At 38.6% G+C, this 26,550-nt stretch overlaps 3 protein-coding genes and 1 long non-coding RNA gene across 4 annotated transcripts; 3 read left to right on the forward strand and 1 right to left on the reverse strand.

Annotated features, from left to right (window-relative positions):
* Positions 1-541: 541 nt before the first annotated feature.
* LOC110689126 (28 kDa ribonucleoprotein, chloroplastic-like) lies at positions 542-4,238 on the forward strand. Its single transcript, XM_021865855.1, has 4 exons — positions 542-1,050; positions 2,836-2,937; positions 3,374-3,646; positions 3,771-4,238. The coding sequence occupies exons 1-4, from the start codon at positions 610-612 to the stop codon at positions 3,822-3,824; spliced, it is 870 nt and encodes a 289-aa protein (XP_021721547.1). The 5' UTR covers positions 542-609; the 3' UTR covers positions 3,825-4,238.
* Positions 4,239-14,743: 10,505 nt separating this feature from the next.
* Positions 14,744-16,779, forward strand: LOC110689084 (uncharacterized protein K02A2.6-like). Its single transcript, XM_021865817.1, has 2 exons — positions 14,744-15,275; positions 16,229-16,779. The coding sequence occupies exons 1-2, from the start codon at positions 14,744-14,746 to the stop codon at positions 16,777-16,779; spliced, it is 1,083 nt and encodes a 360-aa protein (XP_021721509.1).
* Positions 16,780-17,608: 829 nt separating this feature from the next.
* LOC110689544 lies at positions 17,609-19,417 on the reverse strand. The gene is made up of 3 exons (XR_002504912.1): positions 18,549-19,417; positions 18,322-18,474; positions 17,609-18,242 (listed from the first exon to the last, which is right to left on the reverse strand). It is a non-coding gene; the product is annotated as an uncharacterized LOC110689544 (long non-coding RNA).
* Positions 19,418-20,550: 1,133 nt separating this feature from the next.
* On the forward strand, positions 20,551-23,045 carry LOC110689127 (pectinesterase-like). The gene is made up of 2 exons (XM_021865856.1): positions 20,551-21,937; positions 22,063-23,045. The coding sequence occupies exons 1-2, from the start codon at positions 20,887-20,889 to the stop codon at positions 22,764-22,766; spliced, it is 1,755 nt and encodes a 584-aa protein (XP_021721548.1). The 5' UTR covers positions 20,551-20,886; the 3' UTR covers positions 22,767-23,045.
* The last annotated feature ends 3,505 nt before the right edge of the window (positions 23,046-26,550 follow it).

The following is a 26,550-nucleotide window of genomic DNA, read 5'->3' on the forward strand; positions in this document are numbered from 1 at the left end:
TTAAACCGTATAAAAGGCGAACCCGTTAACAAATCGAACCAAAATAAAACTGAACCGAAAAAGAACCGAACCGTTTCTAACTCAAAATCGTTTCCAACCTCGAAATTTTTTGAACCGGTATTAAAACCGTTTACACTGAACCGTTAACAAACCGCTACCCGGTTGCACCGAACCGTTTACAACCCGAACCGAATTAAAACCGCTCAAGAATAAACCCAAACCGAATCGAACCAATAACTATTTAAACCGAACTGAAACCGACTCGCGAGATACTTAAACCGATGTCAAACCGATCTTATTTAGTATCGAACCGATTTCAAACCGAACCGAACCCGAACTGTCAAACCGTTTTGACAGTGCTTAAGTCATTAGTCATATACTCATTCGTAAAACTTTTCAATCCAAATACTCCTAATAACCTTATCCCAAAAATCCTTAAGTCAGCCTTTACTTTTCTCATTGGCCAGAAATTCCTCATCTCAACCTCATATTTTAGCCAACTCCTATTCACACAATCACAAACACTTACCAAACTGCCTGAGCTGCTCAAAAGGGGGGGGGGGGGGGGGAAACACCACACATAACCTCCACACTCTAACTCTTTTTCCCATGGCTGCCGCAGCAACCGCTAGCACGACCGTGCAATCTTCGCTTTCGACACCGAAACCATCCTTCGCTTTTTTATCAAACAAACAACTACCATCTGACCCAATCCAAGTAAAATTTGGTTCAACAAAGAAATCATATGCACCCTTAATTTCACAACATTACTGTTTTACAAATGAATCAACTCCGATCGCTTGCGTATCCCACAAGCGGCGAGCCCCGAGGATAGCCGCTGCGGTGGCCGAAGAGGGAGTGGTAGAGACTGCGGATGATGTGGAGCAGGAAAAAGATGAAGCGCAAATTGAAAGTGAAGGTTCAAGTGAAAAGAACAATAATGAGGTTCAAGTGAATACTAAGCTTTACTTTGGGAATTTGCCTTATCATTGTGATAGTGCTCAACTTGCTGGTATTGTCCAAGAGTATGGCACCCCTGAATTGGTTGAGGTATCAATTTTCACATATTTTAATTGTAATTTCTTATTTTGACCGTTTCTGCCATTTCCCGATTTAGACAGACTAACGGCTAGGTACAATTCTGATATCATATTGACTTTCAAAGTGAGTTGCAAATTTGCAATTCACTGAGAAACTCAAGCATCCCTATACAAAATGAGGAAATACTCGTTAATATACGATATTAACATTCCGTGTTTGCGTCAAAAAAAAAATAAAAAAAAAAAAAAAAAAAATTCCGTGTTTATATGGGTTACAGAGGTCATTTCCATATCATACAATATAAGGAGTAGTATAAACTAACTTTAATATATTACCGTTGTGGCGTTGTGACATAGCAGACAACCTTATTAATTAATTGAAAATTTTGTGAACTGCCTTAAAAGATTCATTTGTGAACAATTATGAATTATCTATTTTTTATTTGTTTACAATTATCCACAAGTTACAAAACGTTTGGGTAGCGCTATTTACTAACGTTTTAATTAAGACGTTATTGGGCCAATTTTTCACTTTTCCGACTTAATTAACTCTCCTAATTACATTCTCTCTCATCCCTAATTAATTTCCCCTCTATTTTCACTCAAAAATCCAAAAGATTATACTCAATTAATTGAACACAAATTCTCAATTATTAAAGTAATGTTTCACACTTTCCTTTTTATTCATTGTTTATTGTATTTGTATACAAGTTTTAATTGAACGCAAGTAACATAATTAAGGTGTAAATTTGGGATTTGGATTAGGGTTTATGGGTTCAAATAAATTTGGGGGTTTTAATTTCTAGGGTTTAGGGGTTCAATTGAGTTCTAGGTTTCGATTATTTTGACTTGACATTGAATTCAATTGCATTTTAATTACTAATTGGTCATTGCAGTTGGTATGATGTCTAATTGGCCATTGTAGTTGATAGGATGTCTAAATTTGGGGGTTTTAAGTTTAGGGTTTAGGGGAAGTTAATTAAAGAATAGAAAAGGTAATTAGGGGAGTTAATTAATTGGGAAAAGTGAAAAATTGGACCCCATTAACATTTTTTTAGGACGGAAAATTTTAATGGGTAGTGTTACCCAAACTTTTCTTAAATTCTCTTAATAAAAAAAAGGAGTAGTTGTTCACAAATGACCCTATATTTAGGGTAGTTTTAGACAAACTTTCCTAATTAATTTCTGTTTTTTTAATAGATTAATTCCTATGTGTTTTTATTTTTTTTTTATTATTTTTTTAAGTATTAAGACCCCGTGCTGTTCACTTTAAAGAAATAATATTAAGTTTTCTTCAAAAAAAAAAGAAATAATATTAAGTAAAAATAATTTCATTTTAGTGAAAATAAGTTCAGTTCAGTAAAATTAATTTCATTTCAGTAAAATTAATTTCAGTTTAGTAAAAATAAGTTTACTTCAATAAAATTCAATTTTCTTAAAGAAGAATTATAATTGAAAATCAATAAAAAATAATTTTAGTTCAACAAAAATAATTGAAGATCAGTAAAATTAATTTCAGTTCAGTAAAAATAATTTAAGTTTGGCAAAAATAATTTCACTTCAATAAAAATAATTTCAGTTCAGCAAAATTAAGGTGAAAAGAACGTGGCCTAATTGTATAAAAAATGATTGTTTTTTTTAAGTGTCAAATTTTGTTAAATGAAAATTTTATACACATGTTCTTAATTAGTTTACCACATTCGACTCAACATCCTAATACTCTATGCTAGTCAAAGTGTTGCACCAAGAATATATAATCGATTTTGATATATTACAAATTTATTGCATTTTACAGGTTCTATATAATAGAGATACAGGGAAAAGCAGAGGATTTGCATTTGTAACCATGAGCAGTGTTGAAGATTGCAGTGCTGTTATTGAGAATTTGGATGGAAGTGTAAGAATCTATCAGTGTCTACCATTTTAGTTTTGAAATCATAAGTTAAATTTTCAATCAAATAAATAGTTCAAGTGTTACAGTCTCATGGAAGTGGCTAGGAATTAAATAAAAAAAAGAAAATCATCTTATACATGTGAATTGAATGTGTTAATATGCTTAATGGTTTTTCTAACACGGATAACTGGCTGTTATCGTAACATAATGGTTTAGTCGGATGTTGGAAGGTGAATTGAATGCACACGTACAAAAATTTGAAGTAGCATTTTTGTGGATTGACAAATGAAAATTTTGTTTTGGGCATGTTTGGCAATTAGCTGGTATCATGAGATCAATCATATAAAAAGATGGCCTTGTTTTGAATTCAATGCTCAAGGGTGATCAACCAGAAGGCGAAATAATTACTAAGATAAGATGCTTTGATTATTCGATGCAGGAATATGGTGGGCGATATTTGAGAGTGAATTTTGCTGATAATCCAAGGAAAAGAGAGCCCTTATTTCCAGAGACAGATCACAAATTGTTCGTTGGTAACTTGTCTTGGTCAGTTACCTCAGAGAGTTTGTACCAAGCGTTTCAAGAGTACGGGAAGGTGGTGGGAGCAAGAGTGTTGTTTGATGGAGAGACTGGTAAGTCACGAGGCTATGGTTTCGTTTGTTACTCAACAAGATCAGAAATGGAAAAAGCCCTTGAATCTCTTAACGGAGTGGTAATTTTCTATAACGTTGTTTTCATTTTACAATCTGTTTTGCCTTGTTCAGATGTTTGTTGAAGTATTATAGTTATAAATTTTGTTGTATATAAACACATTATTCGCGCTTTCTTATACATAGGAATTGGAAGGCCGACAAATGCGAGTAAGCTTGGCAGAAGGGAAGAAATTATAGGTGGACATGGTGCTACATTATCAATCTATTTTGTGTTAAGAAGAGAAAAAACAAGGGGATGAAAGAAGATCTAGTCTTGCTTTCGAGTCATCTGGCTCACTCAGTGTATGGTACTCATGACTGCGATGAGTATTGAGATGATTCTTGTGTTACTGTTCTCAGTAATGAACATTATAGATGAGGTGAGCATGGGTTGCTCTTGATAAAAGTTATTCATAAACTAGATTAATTCTGATTTTATCACTCTCATGTTTAATTCTTATTTTGGTCTTATGATGGTTATACATAAATCCATACAAGAAAGATTTAACAAGCGAATCTAAGCAATACTATGAGAAGATCCTTGTACGGTTTTGCCCTAATTTTATTCTGTTAAAGGTTCATAAGTTTATAAAAGTTATAGTTCTGTTAAAAGTTCATAATTATAGTATAAATCTTCTATTAACATTATGTATGTATTATATTACAATACCTTTGTACATAGACCATGAAGACAGGTAAATTTGGAAGTTTTTATATATTTTGATAAAGAGAAACTCTAATTGGGCCAAAACTTTACATTGGTCAACTTCTATTTGGGTTATTGGTAACGACCAATGAAAGTGTTTGAGAAAGAGTAACACCCGCCAAGGGTAAGAGGGAGTAGAAATGTAGGAATGTTATGTATTAACATTGATTAAAATATTTTAAAAATCGACACCTTTTTGGTGCAGCAGGCCACACCGTGTGGCCTGCTTCCAAGTCAGCAAAAATAACTAATCCAGACGTGCGCATAACAGGTTACTATTCACGCGCATGTAGGAGTTACTGGTATTGTCAGAGTTACTTGTATTTTTCAAGTGTTCTGGTATGATTACTTATTTAGGGGTTACTTGTAATTTTTTTTTTCAACAGTTACTTGTATAGATTACTTATTCATGGGTTACTCTTTTTTTTTTTTTTTTTTTTTTTTAAAGGAGTTACTTGTATGGATTACTTATTTAGGGGTTACTTGTATTTTTCAGGGGTTACTTGGTTTTTTTTTTCAAGGGTTACTTGTATGGATTACTTATTTAGAGGTTACTTGAATGAGTTAATTAAAAGGTTACTTGTATGATTACTTATTCAGGGGATACTTTTTTTTTTCTTCTCCAGGGGTTACTTGTATGGATTACTTATTTAGGGATTACTTATACTTTTTAGGGGTTACTTGTATTTATCAGGGGTTACTTGTTTTTTTTAAGGGTTACTTGTATGGATTACTTATTCAAGGGTTACTTGAATGAGTTAATTAAAGGGTTACTTGTATGATTACTTATTCAAGGGTTACTTGTATGGGTTACTTCAGGGGGTTCTTGTGTGAGTTACTTATTCAAGGTTACTTCTATGAGTTACTTATTCAAGAGTTGCTTGTAGGCCCCCATACCAAACCAGTAACACCCTACAAGTAACTCCAGACCAAAACCAGTAACACCCTACAAGTAACTCCCGACCAAAACCAGTAACACCGTACAATTAACTCCCGACCAAAACCAATAACACCGTACAAGTAACCCCTAACTAAACTAGTAACACCCTAAAAGTAACCCCTGACAATTTAACCAATCTCACCCTACAAGTACTCTATAATCTGCTCATACTACTATTGTTGTTTCCGTTGCTGATTTTTTGACGAAGAATGTTCGATCGAAGATTCCACGAAGAAAACGAGCTCACATTTCTCCGGTTCTCATTGATTTCACTACTCAAATGTTGTTGATGATCATAAGCTTAATTAATCGCAATTTTCACAGCAATTTGACACCCAAATTCTACAATTTCGGGCTTTAATTGTATCAATTTGGCAAAGAGGAGAGAGAAATTGGGTTGAGTAGAGATATGCTTGTTGGTGATGTGTGGTCTGACTTGAAGAAGAAACTAAGAAAAGAGGAGAGAGAAAATGGGTGGAGTAGAGATATGGTTGTTGGTAATGTGTGGTTTGGCTTGGAGAAGAAGCTAAGAAAAGAGGAGAGATATAAAGGAGAGAGAAGACTTACGTATTTTTTTTAAAAAAAAAATAAAATAAAATTGTGGCTGGCCACACCATGTGGCCAGCCACATACAAAAATTTGTGTAGTGCAGAAAATAGAAATGGAGCAAGTATTTAAAAATGGAGAGAGTATATCTTTTTTGGATGTACAAAACTTTAAGTGGGAAATTGATTTTGACACACCATCAATTGATTTTGGCACACCCTTTATGAGGATATCGTAGATAATTATACTCTTATAAAAAGGTGTATCTAAATCAATTTTGGTCTGCCAAAATTATTTTCCCTTTTAGTTTAGTGCTTTGGTTAGTCCTGACTGATATCAGGGTCGTTTCCGAGATTTCGGAGGCTCGGGGCAAACTAATATATTGGGCCTATAAACATAAGTGCATAACTATAATTTTGTTTAATGTATTAAGAAAAATAATTTTTAATACGAGTATTTTGAACAAATTGTCTAATTCAATTAGTTCATCTATTTAAAAAGAAAACCTTATAAAAATCGAATTACTACCTCCATTAAATTACTAAATTTATTTTTTGACTCTTTGGAATACATATCCAAACTTGGTAAAAATTATTTACCATAAATTCTCATTATTGTATACTTTTATATATAATTATGTGGCATCTTGTTAGACGTGTCTCGATTTATTTTTTTCAAATATTGAATTATACTCCCTTCGTTTTTTTATATGCATCACTTTTCTTTTATGAGTGTTTTATATATATATATATATGCACCACTTCTATATTTGGTAAAGTTATACTATATTTTATTATTTCTCTCTCTTACTTTAAACCCCACTCAAATTATTTTATCATTTCTCTCTCTTCTATGTCCTCACTTAAATAATAAAATATCTATTCTCTCTCACATATTTTCTCTTTCATGGTCCCATCATACTTTTATTATAATAATTTATTCACCCACTCACAATATTATATTTATCTCCTGAAACTATGTGCATTCCCAAGTGATGCATATAAAAAAACGGAGGGAGTAATAGTTTTTTCGAGTACGAAATTAGATAATTAATGGTTTAATATCGCTATAGAGTCTGTGTGGAAATAGTAAGTGTACAAAACTTTCGGAAACGAAGGTATGTATTATATCATTAGTATTATAATACATGAATATATGAAATACAAGAAATCATTCACTCTATGTAGATACGTCAATTGATTACAAATTTGTTGAAATCTATTACGAGTACCTTTTTCAAATTTACCATAGTACCAATATTTTGGGTGCAATTGTATTAAAAATAAAAGAAAGTTAAGTATACTAGCTACAATAGTAAAATAATTAGCTTTCCAAATTAGTATATGAATAGAACTACAATTAATTTGTGGATTAAGTTATAAAGTTCAAATAATTAGAAAATATGTTGTAGTAGTCCGTATCTAATTTTTATTGGTCTTACTTCGAGATAGGTTTAAAGTAATAAAGAGAGAAAAAGGAATTAAAAAAATAAATAAATAAATTGTGGATTTCTGAAGCTTTGAACTCGTGACATCAGGGAAGTTTAGTTTTCACCAAATCTATCTACCACTAAGCTCCGGAAACATTAATGATTCTTTGATTTGGGGCCCTTGGCAGCCACCCCGGTTGCCCCGGCTCAGATATGGGCCTGACTGCTATATGCAAAGACAGTATGTTTGCTGTTATGGGTAATTTTTAGGCTCGTCTCGACGCAAGTCAAGTCGCACGTCAGAGGGAACGCCAAGCAGCGAAGATAACATAATTCCCTTGAAAGACGGATTGATCAAGTCCTCAGTGTATATTCGTTCGACAGTTTTATCCCCCAAAAATCAAAGATGTTCTCCTCTAAATATTCGTCGCCAACAAAGAGATAAGCTAAAGACCAAGTCAAGAAACGACTTCCCATTTTCAAGAGAGACGTTGGACGACTCCAACGACTTTATGAACAGCGTAGTTAACCTAGTTAGCTCTATTATAAATAGGGGAGTAATTGTATCACTTAGGATCATCTCATACAAAGCTCTCTAGAATTTAAACTATAACATTCTCGCAATCATTGTAATCATCAGTTTCTCATAGTGAATCGGTGGTCTTGCACCCACCCGCAGTTTTTCCCGTGTTTGGGTTTTCTGCGTAATCAAATACTTTGTCTTTTACAGCTTTCTTTTACACTTTACGAAGTTCAATACTCTAGTCGTCGTACGTCCCAGCCTTAGGTCGCCCTTAGGCGAAATATAGTATAAACAATTTGGCGCCCACCGTGGGGCCGACGACTAGATAATCCATCAAAAAATCACAAAAAACAACCTTCCATATCAACAAATCATCCCATCGCCATGGTTTCATCTGAAGACAACCCGACAATTGATCAACTCATGGAACAAATCCGCAAGACGCGGGAGGAGCTCGAGCAGCAGAAAGCAGAGAACGCTAGAATCGCTGAATAGAATCAGAAGACCGCGGTGACGCTCAGAAAGGAGTTGGACTATGTCCGCAGTAACAATCGCCGTCGCCGACGCCCTACCAACGACATCCCCACCATGATGGACCTAGACACTGATGGGGAGGACGGAGACGACGATGAGGAAGAGCAACTCGACGACCAAGAAAAAGAGGATGAGCCAGACCCTACAGCCAAGAGGTTGAGCAAGATTGAGGCCCAGAAGGCCAAGCTGCTTCGCCTGTGGAAGAGGCTGCCAGGAGCGCCCGTCCCGACGATTACTGAGGAAGCAAACGGTTTTGCCGCGTCACCGTTCGTAGAAGAAATTGCAATGGCAGACGTCCCCCGAAGACTAAAGTACACTAAAGTACGGTGGCGTCCAAAGGGAAAGAAGATAGAGCAAAAGAGTCGCCAACAAGTTTTAGGAACTTGTAAACCGTTCACAGGGTGAAGGTTACACCCCTTAACGATCCAAGAGATCGTCAACTCCATAAGGTCTTGAACCAAATAAGGGTTCGGGGATGAAAGTACAAATCCAACCTAAAAGAGATTGAACCTGCCCTAATAATAGGCCTCTACTTTATTCTGATCGTATTCATGTGCGCTTTCTGACTAACATGCAATGGATTAACCCTAAACCTGTTCAATCTATGTTGGTTGAATTTAATGCACAAATAAAACTATTATTGGCGATCACTTGAAAATATAATCATATTAACCCTAAACAAGATTATTAATTATCTTATTAAGCGTGATTAGAAGTACAAATTCCCTTTAAACATACATAAAAGGCGTGATCAAGCAATAACAATAAATATAATCAAGCAACATAATAATAATCATAATAATAAAATTATAATCATAACAATCATAATTAAAAATAATCATGGTCATAAATTATAACAATTATAATCATAAATCATAAAGTATAATCATAATAATAATCATCATAATAATAGTAATAATCATAATAATAATAATCATGTTAAAGCATAGCAAGATCCTAGGCATGATACTAACAAGATTAATAATAAACCCTAGCATGTCACTAAGCAATAAACATTAAATCTTTAACCCTAACATGATACTAACAATCATAAATATTAGGAAGAACATAGGAAGCATCGTACTTTTAATCATACTTGATATTAAATTTACCCTAGACATGGTACTAGAAATCATAACAGTCTAAACATGATTTCTACATCATAACATCAATAAAAACCATTAAAGCACTTACTTTGATGCCTCGTACCTCTTTCTAATAACAAAATACACACGTTAGTAACTTCAAGGAAAATAATAAAAATCAAACAATTAAATTAAATAATTGAAATAGAGATTTGGGACCAAACCCTCATAAATTAAACCTTTCACGTCTAGGGCGAAGGCAACTTCGAACTTGGCTAGGTGTATCTAGATCTAATGAATGCGGAATTTTGTATTTAAAAGCTAGTTTAGAAAAAGAGAGAGAGAGAAATCAAGAGAATCTTGATGAGAGTTGGTGTAGACACCCATTTGTGTCTTCCCAAAACCAAACCCACTGATGAGTACCTTTCACGTTGAATCATAATCGAATGAAACGAAAGTGTGGAAAGGTCTAGTGTTGTGGAAAGTTTTATTTCTTTTCTTTTCTTTTCTCTTCTCTCTGTTTTTGAAAACTTTATTTTAAGAAAACAGCCAATCCAGTTTGGTTGGTCCATTATATGGGTCCAATAGTGGTGTAGTTGGATGGGGCTTGCAAAGACCTTTCCAACGATATATTATAAGCCCAATTCCGATGAATATTGAGAAATTTATGGCCAATTTACTAAACTGGGCCTGGTTTGAGTTTTAAGTACGGCCCAATGATCTAGGGGAGGGCCTAATATAATTTATCATTCCTAATGTAATTAGGAATGGTTTTGGTCTTCTAGAACATTCTAGAAGGTTTTATCATTCTTAATTCAATTAGGATTCTTTAGAGTTTTAATTAGATCAAATAGCATTTTCGACTGAAATTATATTATTTTATCTTCCAGTACGGGAATTTTATCAGAATTTCAAAAACGCGTTAAAAGCCGGTTTGGCATCCAACCCCAGGCCTTGGCGCCTGGAACCAGGATTGGCGCCAGACGCCAGCCATTGGCGCCTGGCGCTAGCCACTGGTCCTGGCGCCAATGAGCCAGGGCTAGCGCCAAGGTGGTTTTTTGGTCTTCAGACTCTGTTTTGATAAATTATCTTTTTTGGATGTTTTTCTCTATAAATATCGTATCAAAACTCCATTTTCATGGACGAATACACCAACTATCTTCATCATCTACATCTATTAATCAATTCTCTTCATTCATCAAGGCTTTTAATCAATTCTCTTTATTCATTCATCATCTTTCGTTCAACAATTACTTTATGAATCATTGATCTTTTAGCATTCTTTCTTTTTCTAAACTTTGCTCTTTCATACAAAATTCCGCATTCACAAGATCTAGAAACACTTAGCCATATTCGAAGTTGCCTTCGCCCTAGACGTGAAAGGTTTTAATTTCTGAGGGTTTGGTCCCAAATCTCTCTTTCAATTATTTAATTATTTTGATTATTATTTTCCTTGAAGTTACTAACGTGTGTATTTTGTAATTAGAAAGAGGTACGAGGCATCCAAGTAAGTACTTTAATGGTTTAATTGATTTCATGATGTAGATATCATGTTTAGATTGTTATTTCGATTCCTAGTATCATGTCTAGGGTGTTTTTAATATCAAATATGATTGTTATGATGCTTCCTATGTTATTCCTAACATTTATGATTATGATTATGATTGATTGTTGATTATTTATTATGTTGTTTGATATGCATATTATTTTATATTGTTATTGCTTGATCACCTTTTATGTATGTTTGAAGGGAATTGGTATTAGCAATCACGCTTGATAAGATAATTAATAATCTTGTTAGGTTAATGGTGATTATAATTCAAGTGATCGCCAATAATAGATTTATTTGTGCATTAAATTCAACCAACATAGATTAAACAGGTTTAGGTTTAAACCTATTGATTGCATGTTAATCAGAAAGCGCACATGAATACGAGCAGAATAAAGTGGAGGCCTATTATTAGGGCAGGTTCAATCTCTTTTAGGTTGGATTTGTACCATCATCCCCGAACCCTTATTTGGTTCATGACCTTATGGAGTTGACGATCTCTTGGATCGTTAAGGGGTGTAACCTTCACCTCGTGAACGGTTTACAAGTTCCTTAAAAACTTGTTGGTGACTTTTTTGCTCTATCTTCTTCCCTTTTGGACGCCACCGTACTTTAGTGTATGATCACAGTGGGGTTCAAGCTAGTGGGATTTTAAAGGCTTGAAATTATTCCCTACAGTTGGTGAATATTATTATTGAAGAGAATGAGAGAGAATTGAAAACTGGTTGTAGGTGAATCAAAACGGAGTTTTTACGACGTTATTTATAGAGAAAATCAGCCAAAAAGATAAAAATACCAAAACAGAGTTCTGGCGCACAGAAAACAGAACCAGCGCCAACGCTGGCCGTTGGCGCTAGGCGCCAACGTTAGCGCCAGGCGCTACAGCTGGCGTTTGGCGCTGATCAGGAAAATTACGCGTTTTTCTTAAAATCAGATAAAAATTGCCATACAGGAGGATAAAATTGTATTTTCTTCTAAAATGCTCTTTGATTTTAATTAAAACTCTGAAAAGTCAACAAAAGTCAATTTATCAATGTTAATTGAATTAGGAATGAAAAGAACCTTCTAGAAGAATCTAGAAGACTAAAACCATTCCTAATTGCATTAAGAATGATAAAACATATTAGGCCCTCCCCTAGATCATTGGGCCGCATATAAGGCTTAAACCGGGCCCGGTTTAGTAAATTGGCCATAACTTCCTCAATATTCATCGGAATTGGGCTTATAATATATCGTTGGAAAGCTCTGGTCAAGCCCTATCCAACTACACTATTATTGGACCCATATCATGGACCAACCAAACTGGATTGGCTGTTTTCTTAAAATAAGTTTTCAAAAACAGAGAGAAGAGAAAAGAAATTAAAACAATCCGCAACACTAAACTTTCCACACTTTCGCTTCATCCGATTATGATTCGACGTGAAAGGTACTCATAACTGGGTTTGGTTTTGGGGAGACACATTTGGGTGTCTACACATCCCTCCTCCAGCGTCGCTCTATGACGGAAGAACCTGCCCGCTGGATCATGTCAATCATTACAAGCAGCGGATGTGGCAGTACTCCATCCTTCGCAACCTGCTCGAGCCAGTCCTATGCAAATCTTTCGGAGCTACCCTTATAGGGCCCGCACTTGAATGGATGTGCGACATCAAACGTGGTTCTATTGCTAACTTCCAGTCTTTGTGTAACAGGTTCTATAGTAAGTTCAATAACAATTGCAAAATTGAGAAGCAGACCAGCGACCTCTACCGCGTCGTGCAGACAAATGGCGAATCTATCAAGTCTTACTTTAGCAGGTTCAACAAGGAAATGATCGGCATCAAAGGGTACGACGTCCGTACAACCACCGAAGCCTTCAAGAGAGGACTGACGGCCGACTTAGAGCTATACAAAGAGCTGACCAAGTATCCATGCACGACCTTTGAGGAAGTCAGGACTCGCGCCCTAACACAAATGCGGTTGTTGGACGACCTCGCCATTCGAAAAGGCTTCCAGCCCTCGACATTCCCTGGCAATGACAGAGTTACTAGGAGGCCTAATGACAGGAAGAACTGGCGTCGTAGACCTTATGACAATCAGGCCAGGTAAATGCAGTCAATAATGTTAAAACTAACGTTGCTTAAGTTCCTGTCGATAGATCCCAGAAGCAGGATGTCGACGCATACCCCGACATTGCTGAATATGGATTATTCGTCGACCTTGGGGGCGTGGTGAATTCCCTTCATTCTTTAGGAAATGTCGCCCGTTGGCCGAGGACGAGCGACAAGCCAGATGAAAGCAAAGGCAAATCCAAGTGGTGCGACTATCATGGTGATCATGGCCATCGTACCGAAGACTGCAACGCCCTGAGAAAAGAAATAGCTTTCCTCTTGAAGAAAGGTCATCTCAAGGAGCTGCTGGGAAAAGGTAAGTCAAGCAACAAAGAAGCGTTGCCCCAGCAGGAGAAAGACCCTCAGCAGCCGCCAAAAGGACCAACGGTTACTAAGGTAGTCAATGTTATTACTGGTGGTTCTGATATTTGTGGACTAACCTATTCTGCAGCTAGAAATATAGCAAGAACAGGTAACCCCGAAGAAGCCGTCCCCATGGACGCAAGATCGAACCAAGACAAAGCCCTAGAAGCAATGGTCCTCGCCTTCGACGACTGCGGCTTAGGAGATTATCGAGAAGAACATCATGACTCCCTAGTGATATCCTTGACCATCGGCAATTGCCTGCTGAAAAGAGTGCTGGTCGACGGAGGAAGCTCAACCAATGTCCTTTTCAAAAGCACCTTGGAAGACATGGGGATCGACGCCAGGGATGTCGTCAGAAAGTCTACAGTCCTCGTAGGTTTCAGTGGAGAGACTCTCTATACAAGCGGAGAGATCGTGCTGCCAACATTTGCTGGGGGCGTCAACCTTTCAACGCATTTCAACATCGTAGATTGCTCGTCAGCCTACAATGCCATCATCGGTCGCCCTTGGATCCATAGAACGAAAGTCGTCCCGTCAACATACCATCAAGTAATAAAATTCCCAACCAGATGGGGTGTGCAAGTTATCAAGGGAGAAAGGTAGGAAGCCAGAAAGGGCTACAGTTCTACATTAAATCCATCCAAAAGGACGGTATAGCAATTACAGCTAGGACCAGCGTCAGAAGAGCCCGACGAACAAGCAATCGATGAAGTGGCACTGGATCCCAATGAACCAGAGCGGACCGTCCGGATTGGGGCGTCGCTCGACCCAGGTATAAGAACTCAACTTATTGAATTTCTTAAAGCTAACAAAGACTGCTTTACTTGGTCGCATGAACATATGACAGGCATTAGTCCCAACGTGATTACTCACAAGTTGAACGTCGACCCCAATCATAAACCAATCAAGCAGAAGCAACGTAAGTTTGCGCCAGAACGAAATCAAGTGATCAACGACGAGGTCCAAAAGCTAATCGAAACAGGGAAGATAAGAGAAGTCAGATACCCCGACTGGTTAGCAAACGTCGTGGTAGTCAGCAAGAAGAACGGGAAGTGGAGAGTCTGCATAGACTTCACTAATCTGAACAAAGCATGTCCCAAGGACCCATTTCCTCTGCCGCACATCGACGAAATGTCGACGCAACCGCCGGTCACGAGCTGCTCACATTCATGGACGCATATTCAGGGTACAACCAGATATTGATGCATCCAGACGACCAAGAGAAGACAACCTTCATGACGGACAAAGGGATCTATTGTTACAAAGTTATGTCGTTTGGACTAAAGAACGCGGGAGCAACATATCAAAGGCTCGTTAACAAGATGTTCGAAGAGCGACTAGGGGACACAATGGAAGTATACATCGACGACATGTTAGTCAAGTCCAAAAAAGCAGAAGATCATGTCGGCCACCTCAAGCAATCCTTCGACGTTCTAAGACAATATGGTATGAAACTAAATCCCACTAAATGTTCTTTTGGAGTGTCCGCAGGAAAATTCTTGGGATACATCATGACTCAAAGAGGGATTGAAGCAAGTCCCGATCAAATCAAGGCAATCATCAACATCCAATCCCCCAGAAACATCAAGGAAGTACAGAAGCTGACAGGACGCGTCGCGGCACTCAATAGGTTCATAAGCAAGTCGTTCGACAAATGTTGCCCGTTCTACGATGTCCTATGGAAGAACAATGATGTCCTATGGACGGAGAAGCACGAGAAAGCCCTGCAAGATCTCAAGAAATACATGGCATCACCTCCTCTACTGTCCAAGGCAAAAGAGCACGAGACGCTGCAATTGTACTTGGTTGTCAGCGCGACGTCCGTTAGCGCAGTCTTGGCAAGGGAAGACGACCACCAACAACTACATGTATACTACGTTAGTAAGTCTCTGCTCGACGTAGAGACCAGGTAGTCCGCCCTTGAAAAATTAGTACTTGCTCTAACGACTGCTGTTAAAAAGTTGTGACACTATTTCGAAACCCACCTAGTGGTGGTACGCACTAATTTTCCTTTTAAGTCTGTATTACGCAACCCGGATTTGACAGGTAGGTTAGGCAAGTGGAGCGTCGCTCTTAGCGGGTACGACATTAAGTACCAACCAAGAACGACCATAAAGTTCCAAGCCCTTGTAGATTTTGTGGCGGATTTCAGCCCAGAACTGGAAACCCTAGCAGCCCAAGAACTCAAAGAAATCAACAGTGCCCAAAAAGAAGCAATCTGGATAATGTTCTGCGATGGCTCGTCAAATCAGAGAGGCGCCAGGCTAGGCGTCGTGCTAAAATCACCACAAGGGGACATGATCGTACAATCCATCAGCTGCGACTTCAAAGCGACAAACAATGAAGCAGAGTACGAAGCTCTAATTGCAGGCATGACCGTCGCACTAGACTTAAAAGCAACATTCCTAAACGTTTACAATGACTCGCTACTGATCGTCAGCCAACTAAACGGGGAATTTGCAGCCAAAGATTCAAAAATGATGGCTTACCTAGAGGCCGCCAAGAGAAAAGCTAAGCAGTTCAACCCGTTCACAATCAAGCAAGTTCCAAGGGACAAGAACACCCAAGATGACGCCCTAGCCAATTTGGGTTCAGCACTTAGGAAGTCACCCTTCAGTACCATCCCTCTGGTCCACCTTTAGAAGCCCTCAGTCGACACATCCCAAATACCAGATGTAATGGAAATAGACCCAACTCCAAATTGGACGACACCAATCATCCAAACCTGAAGGACGATGTTCTGCCAAACGATCCACTAGAAGCAAGAAAATTCAGGTACAAAGCCTCTAGATATACCATCAAGCATGATGTATTGTTCAAAATATCGTCTACAGGTCTTTGGCAAAGATGTCTCGTCGGCAATGAACAACAAGAAGTCTTGCAGGAGAAACACGACGGAGAGTGCGACAACCATTCTGGAGGTCGCAGTCTAGCAAAAAAAGTTTTGCGATTGGGCTACTTTTGGCCAACTCTGAAGAAAGACGCCGAAACATACGTAGCAAAGTGCGACAGCTGCCAAAGATTTACAGGGTTAATGCACAAGCCACCTGAGATGCTCCATCCCACGCTGTGTCCATGGCCCTTCATGAAATGGGGGATGGACATAGTAGGGAAGCTTCCGGTCGCCCCAGGACAGAAAGTATTCATGCTTGCACTGACGAACTACTTCTCAAAGTGGATTGAGGTAGACTCATTCACTCAGGTACGTGACAAAGAAGTCACTTCATTTATATGGAATAACATCATCTGCAGGTTTGACATCCCCTCAGAAATTGTGTGTGACAACGGGTCGCAATTCATAAGTGACAAGACTAGAAGATTCTGCGACAAGTGGAACATCAAGCTTTGCACGTCAACACCTAGGTACCCACAAGCCAATGGCTAAGCTGAATCAAGCAATAAGACGATTATTCAATCACTCAAGAAATGACTTAAGAAGGCCAAGGGAAAGTGGGCAGAAGAACTCCCGTCAGTCCTTTGGGCGAACAGGACGACTCCAAGGACGACTCCAAGGACGTCAACAGGGCAAACACCATTCTCACTTGTCTATGGGTGCGAAGCAGTCTTGCCATCTGAGGTACGGATCCCAACCGCAAGGTATGGTCTCATGACAAGCGAACAAAACAACATAGAGAAGTCATCCTACCTTGACACATCAGAAGAACTAAGAGTAGCAGCCTATCTAAGGATGGCAGCACAACAACAAATCGTCGCATGAAGCTTCAACAAGAACTTCAAAGCCAAAATGTTCAGGATTGGAGACTGGGTGCTAAGGAAAGTCTTCCAAAACACCAAGGATCCAGCAGACGGAAAACTAGGCCCGACATGGGAAGGACCGTACCAGATCCTCGACGTCGCAGGCAAAGGAGCATACAGACTCATGACTAAGGAAGGTAAGGTCGTTCCTCGAAGCTGGAATGCGACACATCATAAACTTTACCACTCTTAGGTAAAGACGAAGGTACTCAAACGCCTGATCTTAAGTCTTAAATCCATTCGCTTTTTACTTTTGATTTTTAGATTAAGTGTTCTGACTTAGGCATCGGAGGGCCGTTGGCAAAAACGCCAACGGCCAGCCCTAACGCATGTTTTGCAGAATTAACGCAAGGGCATTAAGACGCCAGTTCTGGGATAAGACGCGACAGAGAGGTCAGTCAAAGCCTAGAAGTTGGACGAGACACGACAAGAAGTCAGTCACGACCCAAGATAGCAAGACGCATTCCCCTCAACTCCATAGTAGTGTTGAAACCAGAGATTTGCATGTCCTTCTCCTCGACTTGCTTCTTCAACTTCTTCACCTCGTCTTCAGCAGCACGCTTCGCATTGCTTAAAGTCCCAACCGAGGCTTGAAGAGAATTCAATTCCTTTTCATTGGAAAAAAAAAGACCTTGAGTGGCGAGCGAATTCTGCAGAGACTGTGAAAGAAAGAAGGGTGTCAAAGCAAAGAGCAACCTAAGAAAGAACAAGACATGATTTGTTTGGAGGGGAGAAACGTATTGCTTAAAGTCCCAACCGAGGCTCGAAGAGACACCGCTTCACTAACGATTTGGGCAGGAGACATCTTCTCTAGACGCCTCTCAGCGCCAGGAAACAACAACTTCTCTGCTGCCGGCCAAAGTGACGTCGACATAGATGGACCAGCAAGAAAGTCAGAAGGGACGCGCACTACGTAATCGACGTCCTTTGGGGCTTTAGGAATCGCTTTAGCGCGAGGACTCTACATTGTTTGGAGGGGAGAAACGTCCAGTACCACGTCCTCAGAAGTGATTAAAGACTGCTTTCTTTTCTTTCTCCCAGCGCGTTCCAACATTTCCTCATAAGACATCTTCGATTTCCCAGATTGAGATTCTAAAGCAAAAAAAAATTAAACATTCCAGCTTGAAAGCACTAACGCAGAAGCAAAGTATCAGAGTAAGTGCGTTCTTACCAGCAGCCATTTTTTCTCCTTCACTGGCTTGTTCGGTGTTCCCTGTCGCGCTAGCAAGACGCTCGAATGTCCGTTTCCCAATTGGGATGCTCAGAACAACCTCGACCTTCTTCAAACTACTCCTCCCTGGTGAGACCGCAACAACGTCGATATCTGCAACAATGTAAGTCATAAGAACCACGTCAAAACAAATTTAACCGTTAAGCGACAAAAGATATAAGAAATACCTCCGTCGCGCCAACCACAACGAATCCAACTAGCTTATATACCCAAAGACTCCCTATCAACAAAAAATAGCGTTACTTCCAACCACGATCATTCACCCCTGCTCGTTCAACCAGAACAGGATGCCCTCTTCTCAAAACTAAGGTACATCTATTCTTGTTAGAAAAAGTTAGTTTGTACGCATAAACCAAGTCAGACAGGTTAAAAGGGTCCTCCCAGTCTTCCGGCCTTTCATCTTCGGTCGGAACTTGGATTAGAGCGCATTCGAGGAGCCCAGCTAATGCCATAAAAGCCAGAACGTCACCCTCACCAAGATCGCAAGGAGGATCTTCATTATCAGCCATGTCTCCGACAATCTTACTTTCACCCCTCTCTAAAACCCTAAGTGAAAATCTAGTCCTTTGAGGTAAAATTGACTTCCTAGTCATACGATAACTACACAATCGAAAAGTATCAAAGATCGAAGTTAAGAAAGTTACCTGAAAAAGTAGCCAAACTTCGAGCAAGTCGCCGGAAAAATGCAAAGTTAACAACGTAAAATCAAAAAAGCAATTTGGGAATTTTTAGAGAGAGAAAGAAGAAGTGAAGGAAGTGTGTAGAAGTGGAAGAGGCACTGTTATTTATGCATCAATTAAGTGGGGAAGTTATTACAGTTTTGAAATATAGTGGGTTAGTGGGAAGTTAATTGTTCCCCTGATCTACCCACAATCAGCCCAACAATCGGGGGCAAATTGTTATGGGTAATTTTTAGGCTCGTTTCGACGCACGTCAAGTCGCACGTCAGAGGGAACGCCAAGCAGCGAAGATAACATAATTCCCTTGAAAGGCGGATTAACCAAGTCCTTAGTGTATATTCGTTCGACAGTTTTATCCCCCAAAAATCAAAGATCTTCTCCTTTAAATATTCGTCGCCAACAAAGAGATAAGCTAAAGACCAAGTCAAGAAACGACTTCCTACTTTCAAGGGAGACGTTGGACGACTCCAACGGCTCTATGAACAGCGTAGTTAACCTAGTTAGCTCTATTATAAATAGGGGAGTAATTGTATCTCTTAGGATCATCTCATACACAGCTCTCTAGAATTTAATTAAAATATAACATTCTCGCAATCATTTTAATCACCAGTTTCTCATAGTGAATAGGTGGTCTTGCACTCACCAGCAGTTTTTCCCGTGTTTGGGTTTTCTGCGTCATCAAATACTTTGTCTTTTACAGCTTTCTTTTACACTTTACGAAGTTCAATACTCTAGCCGTCGTACGTCCCAGCCTTAGGTCGCCCTTAGGCGAAATTTGGCATAAACATTTGCCTTCTTTTGCTCAACACCAAGTTTTGTAGGTGTTTGTTGTAATTATTGACTTGACTCTAGCCTTTTAAATATATTCTACTTTTAGTGTGCTGTTAAAAAAAAAATAAAAATCTTTGGAGGTAAAGTTAAAATTTTAGAAAGTGTATACAATTATAGATTGACTTTGAATATATTCTACTTATAGCATTGACTTTAAATAAATGAAATAGGGTTCTTTGTATGATAAGACATAAGTCAAATAATAGTGTTACGGTGAGTGTGCTTTATGTTAATTAATTTGTCCTATTCAAGTAATTGTAATACTAATTTAACAATGAGTATATATATTTTCCATTCAAAATTATATGTTTAGCAATTAGCATTGCACTTTTCTAGTGATCACGTAGAGTTTTTATCACCAAACTTTCATATGAATTCATTTTTTTCTAACTGTAATAAATGGTAATTTAATATTATTTCTTTTGTCAATGTAGTTTTGTTAAGTATTAATATGTATTATACAATGAATATGAGATGCCCCAAACATAGCATAAATCTAAATAAAGTAAATTAACAATGTTCCATTGATCATATGATATTATTAGATCTACTAATAGCAACCACCAAAACTTAAATCCATTGTAATCCACTTGTTGTCCTAAAGTTAATCAACCCCAAAATAACCAAACGAAGATAAAGGATTCAAAACACTTTTTTTTTTTTTTTTTTTTTTTTGAAACAAACTTTTTAAACTTAGAAAATAACCACAAAATTCTAATCTTGACTATAAATGCGCTACATCATTCTTTTTTTCTTATTTAGCATTTTACCACTATTTAAACACTTCTTCCCCAACAATCTTACATAGCATTATAGAGCCTTCTGGGGGCTTGTACAATTACAATAATTAAATAAAAATAGGGACTTAAGCCCCAAACAGCTCTACCAATCCCAAAAAAAAAAAAAAAAAAAAAAAATAGAAAATTTAAAAATAATAATCCCACCACATTTTTCTTACCTTTAAAACAAAAACCAAAAAAAAAAAAATTACAAAATGGGAAAGAGTCCTATTGTTATTGCTATATCGGCCATATGTGTGGTGGCATGTGTCGCGGCTGTTACACTTGGTGTTTCGAAGTATGGTCACAATGGTAATGACGGACCCAAAGGTGGCGGAGATGACCATAAGATTGCCTCAGGTACGAAAGCAATCCAAAGCATATGCCAACCCACGCGGTACAAGCAAGCTTGTGAAACAACCCTGAGTAATTCGGCTGGAAACACTACCGACCCTAAGGAGTTGGTGAAGGCGGCATTTAGGGTGGCAAAAGACGAGATAACAAAAGCATTGGAAAAATCCAACACGATTAAGGCTGCTAAAGATGATCCTCGTGCAGCTGAAGGCTTGGAGATATGCAAGGAAGTGGTTGGCTATGCCGTAAATGACCTTGAGAGGACAGTGGATTCTGTGGGCGCCTTTACCATGGATAATGTTGATGACTTCCTTGAAGATTTAAGGGTTTGGATTGGTGGTGCCATTACTTATCAAGAGGTTTGTTTCGAGGCGTTTGAGAATTCTACTAGTGATGCAGGGACTAAGATGCGTAGCTTCTTTAATGTGTCGCGTGAACTTAGCAGCAATGCCTTGAACATCATCACTGAGGCCAAATCTATGCTTCAATACCTTGACATCCCAGGGCTTGACCTTAGTGCCCTTGGTAGTGGTGCTGGTTCTTCAGCTCACCGTCGTCTTCTTCACAAGGCAGGTACGGGAGTGTGGGTTGCTGGTGAGATGCCTCCCTGGGTCAATGACCCTAAACACAAAATTATGAACGTCCCCGTCTCTCAGATTAAGCCTGATGCTATTGTCGCTCAAGATGGTTCTGGCCAATACAAGACCATTGGTGAGGCCGTAGGAAAGGTGCCCCTAAAGAACGAAATCCCCTTCATTATCTACATTAAGGCTGGTACATACAAGGAGACCGTCCTCATCGAAAAGAAGCATACTAATGTCATTCTAGTTGGTGATGGACCTACTAAGACTATCATCACTGGTAGCAAGAACTTTGCTGATGGTATTCAAACTTTTAAGACTTCAACTGTTGGTAAGTACTTATATGTAATTTAAAGGTGCAATTTTCTCACTTATAAAATATACTTGATATATCTCAAAAATATATTATATGCTAATTATTTTCTACAATGACAAATAAAATGCAACTCTATACAGGTGCTGTTGGAGATGGATTCATGGCAAGGGACATTGGATTCGAGAACACTGCAGGACCACAAGGCCACCAAGCAGTTGCCTTAAGGGTGGTGAGTGATTTCGCCGTCATATACAACTGCCACATTAGTGGACACCAAGACACATTGTATGCAGTAAGAGGTCGTCAATTCTACAGAGACTGTACCATCTCAGGCACAATCGATTTCATCTTTGGTGATGCACAAGCTGTGTTCCAAAACTGCAAGTTGCTAGTAAGAAAGCCAGGACCCAACCAACAATGTATGGTAACAGCCCAAGGTAGGACCGAGGAGAAAGGACCAGGTGGGTTCGTGATGGAAGGTTGTACCATCTCTGGTGAGCCTGACTACAAGGCCGTAAAGGCTCAGTTCCCAGCCTACTTGGGACGACCATGGAAAGAATACTCTAGAACCATCTTCATGTACTCGAACATTGATGACTGTATCGCTCCTCAAGGATGGACTGAATGGAGAGGAACCTTCGCCCTTGACACATTGTTCTACGCCGAGTACCAAAACAAAGGTACAGGTGCTGATACATCTAAGAGAGTTAAATGGGCAGGACTCAAGACTTTGAGCGCTCAACAAGCTGATGGTTTCACTCCTGCTAAGTTGTTCGTTAGCGGCGACAAATGGATCCCTCAGACTGGTGTACCATATGCTGCTGGAATGTTTTCTGCAAGCTAAGCGATTAATTAATTAGAGGTTAAAAGAGGGAAACAAAAAAATTTAAAATAATTATGTGGAAAGACGAGAGATTGTTTGTAACTTTACAGAAAATAGTAGAAAAAATGATTTCTGATGAATCACAAATGAAATTCGTTGTAGTGTATTTTGTTTTGCATAACATATAATCAACATATTTATCATGGTATGTTCATTCTATTTATATTTATTTTTATTAAACCTTATATGGTTTGGAATGAAATCAATATAGAGCCTTTGATTTCAAAGGTAGAGTGAAGAATACTTTTACTTCTTTTTTAGGACATTTTAACATGAAAATTTGTTTTTTCCTATCTCTTAATTGAATTATTTTAGCTGGGTTAATTGAATTTGATTTATCTACATAAGTTTCTTATTATAAACAATGTTTCATCAATATATTTTTCTTTTTCATAAAAATTTATTGATTAAACTAACCCGGTTTTCTCTCTTAGGAACGAATTTGATTGGGTCTTTCATGTATAAACTTATAATCAAGATGTAGTGAGAACCACATCCTGAAATGAGAACTAAAAACCAATTTCCGTTGTTAGATCAATGTTATCCAATACAGAAGTTTATTTACGTGTCATTAATGGTACTTACGTAATTTAGCAACTTCTCAAACTTCCTGATTGCTTTACTTTAAACCATTTTTATTAGTTTTTAAATCAATTTGATTAGCATTTTGTTTACTTTTTCAAATCAAATGAATGAAAAATTTTCTACAACTGTTTTACATTAAAAGGATTTAATAGTTTATATTTCAAGGAACAATTTGAAAATTATTATTGATGATGTGTTTTTCTCAACAAAAAAACTACGAAAAATCATGTCAGTTTGTTGGTAAATACATCTACTTCCTCCAATGCGTTTCTATTTAATCTATATTAGCTTTTAAATCAATTTGATTTACATTTTGTGGTTTATTCTTTACTTTTTTCAAATCAAATAAATAATGGATGAAAACTTTTCTGGTCTATATGATTGTTTAAGTCAAAGGGATTTTAAATTTGATAATCAATGAAATAATTTGAAAATTATTATTATTATTATTATTATTAGGAAAAATTGCCAAAAATAATATAACCTTTAGGCCGTTCTTTTTAAATAATAAAATAATACAATCTTTTGATTATACCTCAATATTACAACCTTTGGGGGGGCTTCAATTTTAAACAGGTTAAAAAACTTGTAACTTGTGTAGCAGGTCACCCGTGACACGTGGCATCATATGATTGGTTTAAATTATTTAATTTTATTATTTTTTTTTTCTAAAAAGTTTGAATAAAAAAAATAAATTTAATCCCCCTCCCCTGCCAATCGTTCTCCTCCCTCGCCAGCACCGATCAGCCCACCTCCCCCACCTTGGCCCTTCTTACTCGCCAACCATGACCGTCGACCACCCTCAATCCCATCTCCCCCACCACCGGCCACCAATCCTACATTCCTACTACTAATAGTCTGCTATTCTCGACCCCCACCTCGATCTGTTTTGAGGGGTTAATGATAATGGTGGAAGCTGATTTGGGTTCGCGGAGGGGTAGAGGGGTCGAGGCTTGTGAATGCTGGAGTGGGCAAGTAACGACAGGAGGTGGCTGAGAAGAGGAGGGACGGACGGACGGTATACGGGGTTGGGTTCAGGCTGGTTTTCGGGGTTAATTACTTGAGTTTCAGGGTGGGGTGGTTTTTCGGGTTTAGGTTTCATGTGTTTGTGTGGTGGCCGAGAAGAGGTGGGACGAGTTTAGGACTAGGTCGGCGGCGTTTTTATGGGTGGTTTGGTAGGTCGACGACTGTTTTATGGGTGGTGTAGCAGGTCGGCGGCACTTTTGGGTAGTTTGGTAGGTCGGCAGCGCTTTTTTGGGTGGTTTGGTAGGGAAGACGAGTTGCCGGAGGTGGTGCTGGGGTGGTTTTGGAGGAAAGGAGAGTGAGAATTTTTTAAAAAATTAAATTTTATTTTTTGCCAATCATAAAACAACACGTGGCATGGTTAACCTGTTAAATAGGTTACAACCGGTTTTTGCCTGTTTAAAATTGAAACTCCCCACAGATTGTAATATTGAGGTATAATCAAAAGGTTGTATTATTTTAAAAAAAAAATGGCCTAAAGGTTTTATGTTTAGCAATTTTTCATTATTATTATTATTATTATTATTGTTATTGTTATTGTTATTGTTATTGTTATTGTTATTGTTATTGTTATTGTTATTGTTATTGTTATTTTTATTGTTATTGTTATTGTTATTGTTATTGTTATTGTTATTATTATTATTATTATAATAATAATTATTATAATTATTATTAAACCTACAGAGTCAATCAATTTACAAGAAATTGGTGGGGAGCTGAGATACAATATGGACCCCCACCCTTCTAGCTATAGCGAACCTGGTCCTGCTGAAGATGTGAGCAGCTGCACGAGCACCTATCCCGAGTCTTAGCGAACGCCTGAACCCGCCTTAGCAACGCAATAGCATCCTTCTCTAATTCCCCCAACGAAGAAAAGGAGAAAGGAAGAAAACCATAGCCAATAGCCCTGCAACACGCCCCATACTTGTCCCGCTTCCGCTGAGCCGCCGCCGACACAACACGACCAGGAACGAAGTCAGACAACCCCGATTGTGTCAAAGGTGAAGACCCTGTCAAATCAACACATACATCAAGGCCTCTAACCCAGGAATAAAGCAGCACATCTGTTGGTTGTAGAGCCCCGTCGTTTCCTCCAATCAACCCAACGTTAACCTCCTTTCGAGCAGAGATTCCAGACCGAAAACAAATATCAACAAGGTGTCACGAACAACATTGTGCCGATGTTTAATACCCACCATCCCAGCACAAGACACTGCATGATCCCCATAAATATCCCCATCAAAAACCCTTGAGCAGGCAGAACACGGTGTTGAAATGGAGAACAAAGGAACACCCAACCTGTAGCAAAGAACACTACGGTAAGTCTTACCATTCATTGTCTGATCCAAACCCGATATCGGGACCGCCCGCAACCAGGCCGAAGAGTGATCTCCCTGTTGGGACTTCCATAAGGCAACCTGACGCGCAGATAAGGAGAAAGTGGAATCCGCAGATGTAGTGACCTTCGTGAAATATATATCTGCCAATTTTTTCATGAGTCTGGGGGCAGCGATCTCACTAGGGTTACTCATAAGGTCAGTCTCCACAGTCCTGTCAAAAAGACTAAGAGCATCATCAAAGGCCGGTCCCGGACCAACAATACCAGAATTGGTAAGAAGCGTGGCTTGAAGAACAGAAGACTGCAGACGCGACGCAAGGAAAGCATAGTGCCGAACATCAACACCCAAACCACCATAAGCAAAAGGTAAGTTGGTAAGTCTCCATTGCCAATCACCAAAACCAGGCCCCGAAGTAGTGACAATGCGCTCCAAAGAAGCCCGAAAAGCCACATCAAAAGAAATCTGTGCCATTTCAAAAAGGCGAGGAGGACAAGTGCGCATAGCAAAGTAAAGTTTCGAAACCCCAGTACACGCACGAAGAAGCAACAACTCGCATTGGGGATCATCGAGCTTAGCAACAGCATCCATTAGCACAATGGTCTTCGACACTCTCTGCATAACAAGCTCACCGTAGTAAGAGGAATCATACACTAACAGGACCACCCAGCAACTTAACGCCATGGACAAAGGATGAAAACAAATTACATAGTACTAGAAAAGCAAATAAAATGAATTGCCGCTTCTCCTGCATCATTGTGAGCCTTGTGAACGCGCTGTCTATTTGCCTTGTACACATT

The sequence above is a fragment of the Chenopodium quinoa genome, unplaced genomic scaffold (genome assembly GCF_001683475.1).
Source record: "Chenopodium quinoa cultivar QQ74 unplaced genomic scaffold, ASM168347v1, whole genome shotgun sequence".
NCBI classification, from domain to species: Eukaryota; Viridiplantae; Streptophyta; class Magnoliopsida; order Caryophyllales; family Amaranthaceae; genus Chenopodium; species Chenopodium quinoa.

Coding starts and splice junctions, on each gene's coding strand:
- LOC110689084 (XM_021865817.1), top strand. CDS start 14,744: ATGGAAGTATACATCGACGACATGTTAGTCAAGTCCAAAAAAGCAGAA. Junction 15,276..16,228: donor ACTACATGTATACTACGTTA/GTAAGTCTCTGC, acceptor TATCGTCTACAG/GTCTTTGGCAAAGATGTCTC.
- LOC110689126 (XM_021865855.1), top strand. CDS start 610: ATGGCTGCCGCAGCAACCGCTAGCACGACCGTGCAATCTTCGCTTTCG. Junction 2,938..3,373: donor TTGAGAATTTGGATGGAAGT/GTAAGAATCTAT, acceptor TATTCGATGCAG/GAATATGGTGGGCGATATTT. Junction 3,647..3,770: donor TTGAATCTCTTAACGGAGTG/GTAATTTTCTAT, acceptor TCTTATACATAG/GAATTGGAAGGCCGACAAAT.
- LOC110689127 (XM_021865856.1), top strand. CDS start 20,887: ATGGGAAAGAGTCCTATTGTTATTGCTATATCGGCCATATGTGTGGTG. Junction 21,938..22,062: donor TTTTAAGACTTCAACTGTTG/GTAAGTACTTAT, acceptor AACTCTATACAG/GTGCTGTTGGAGATGGATTC.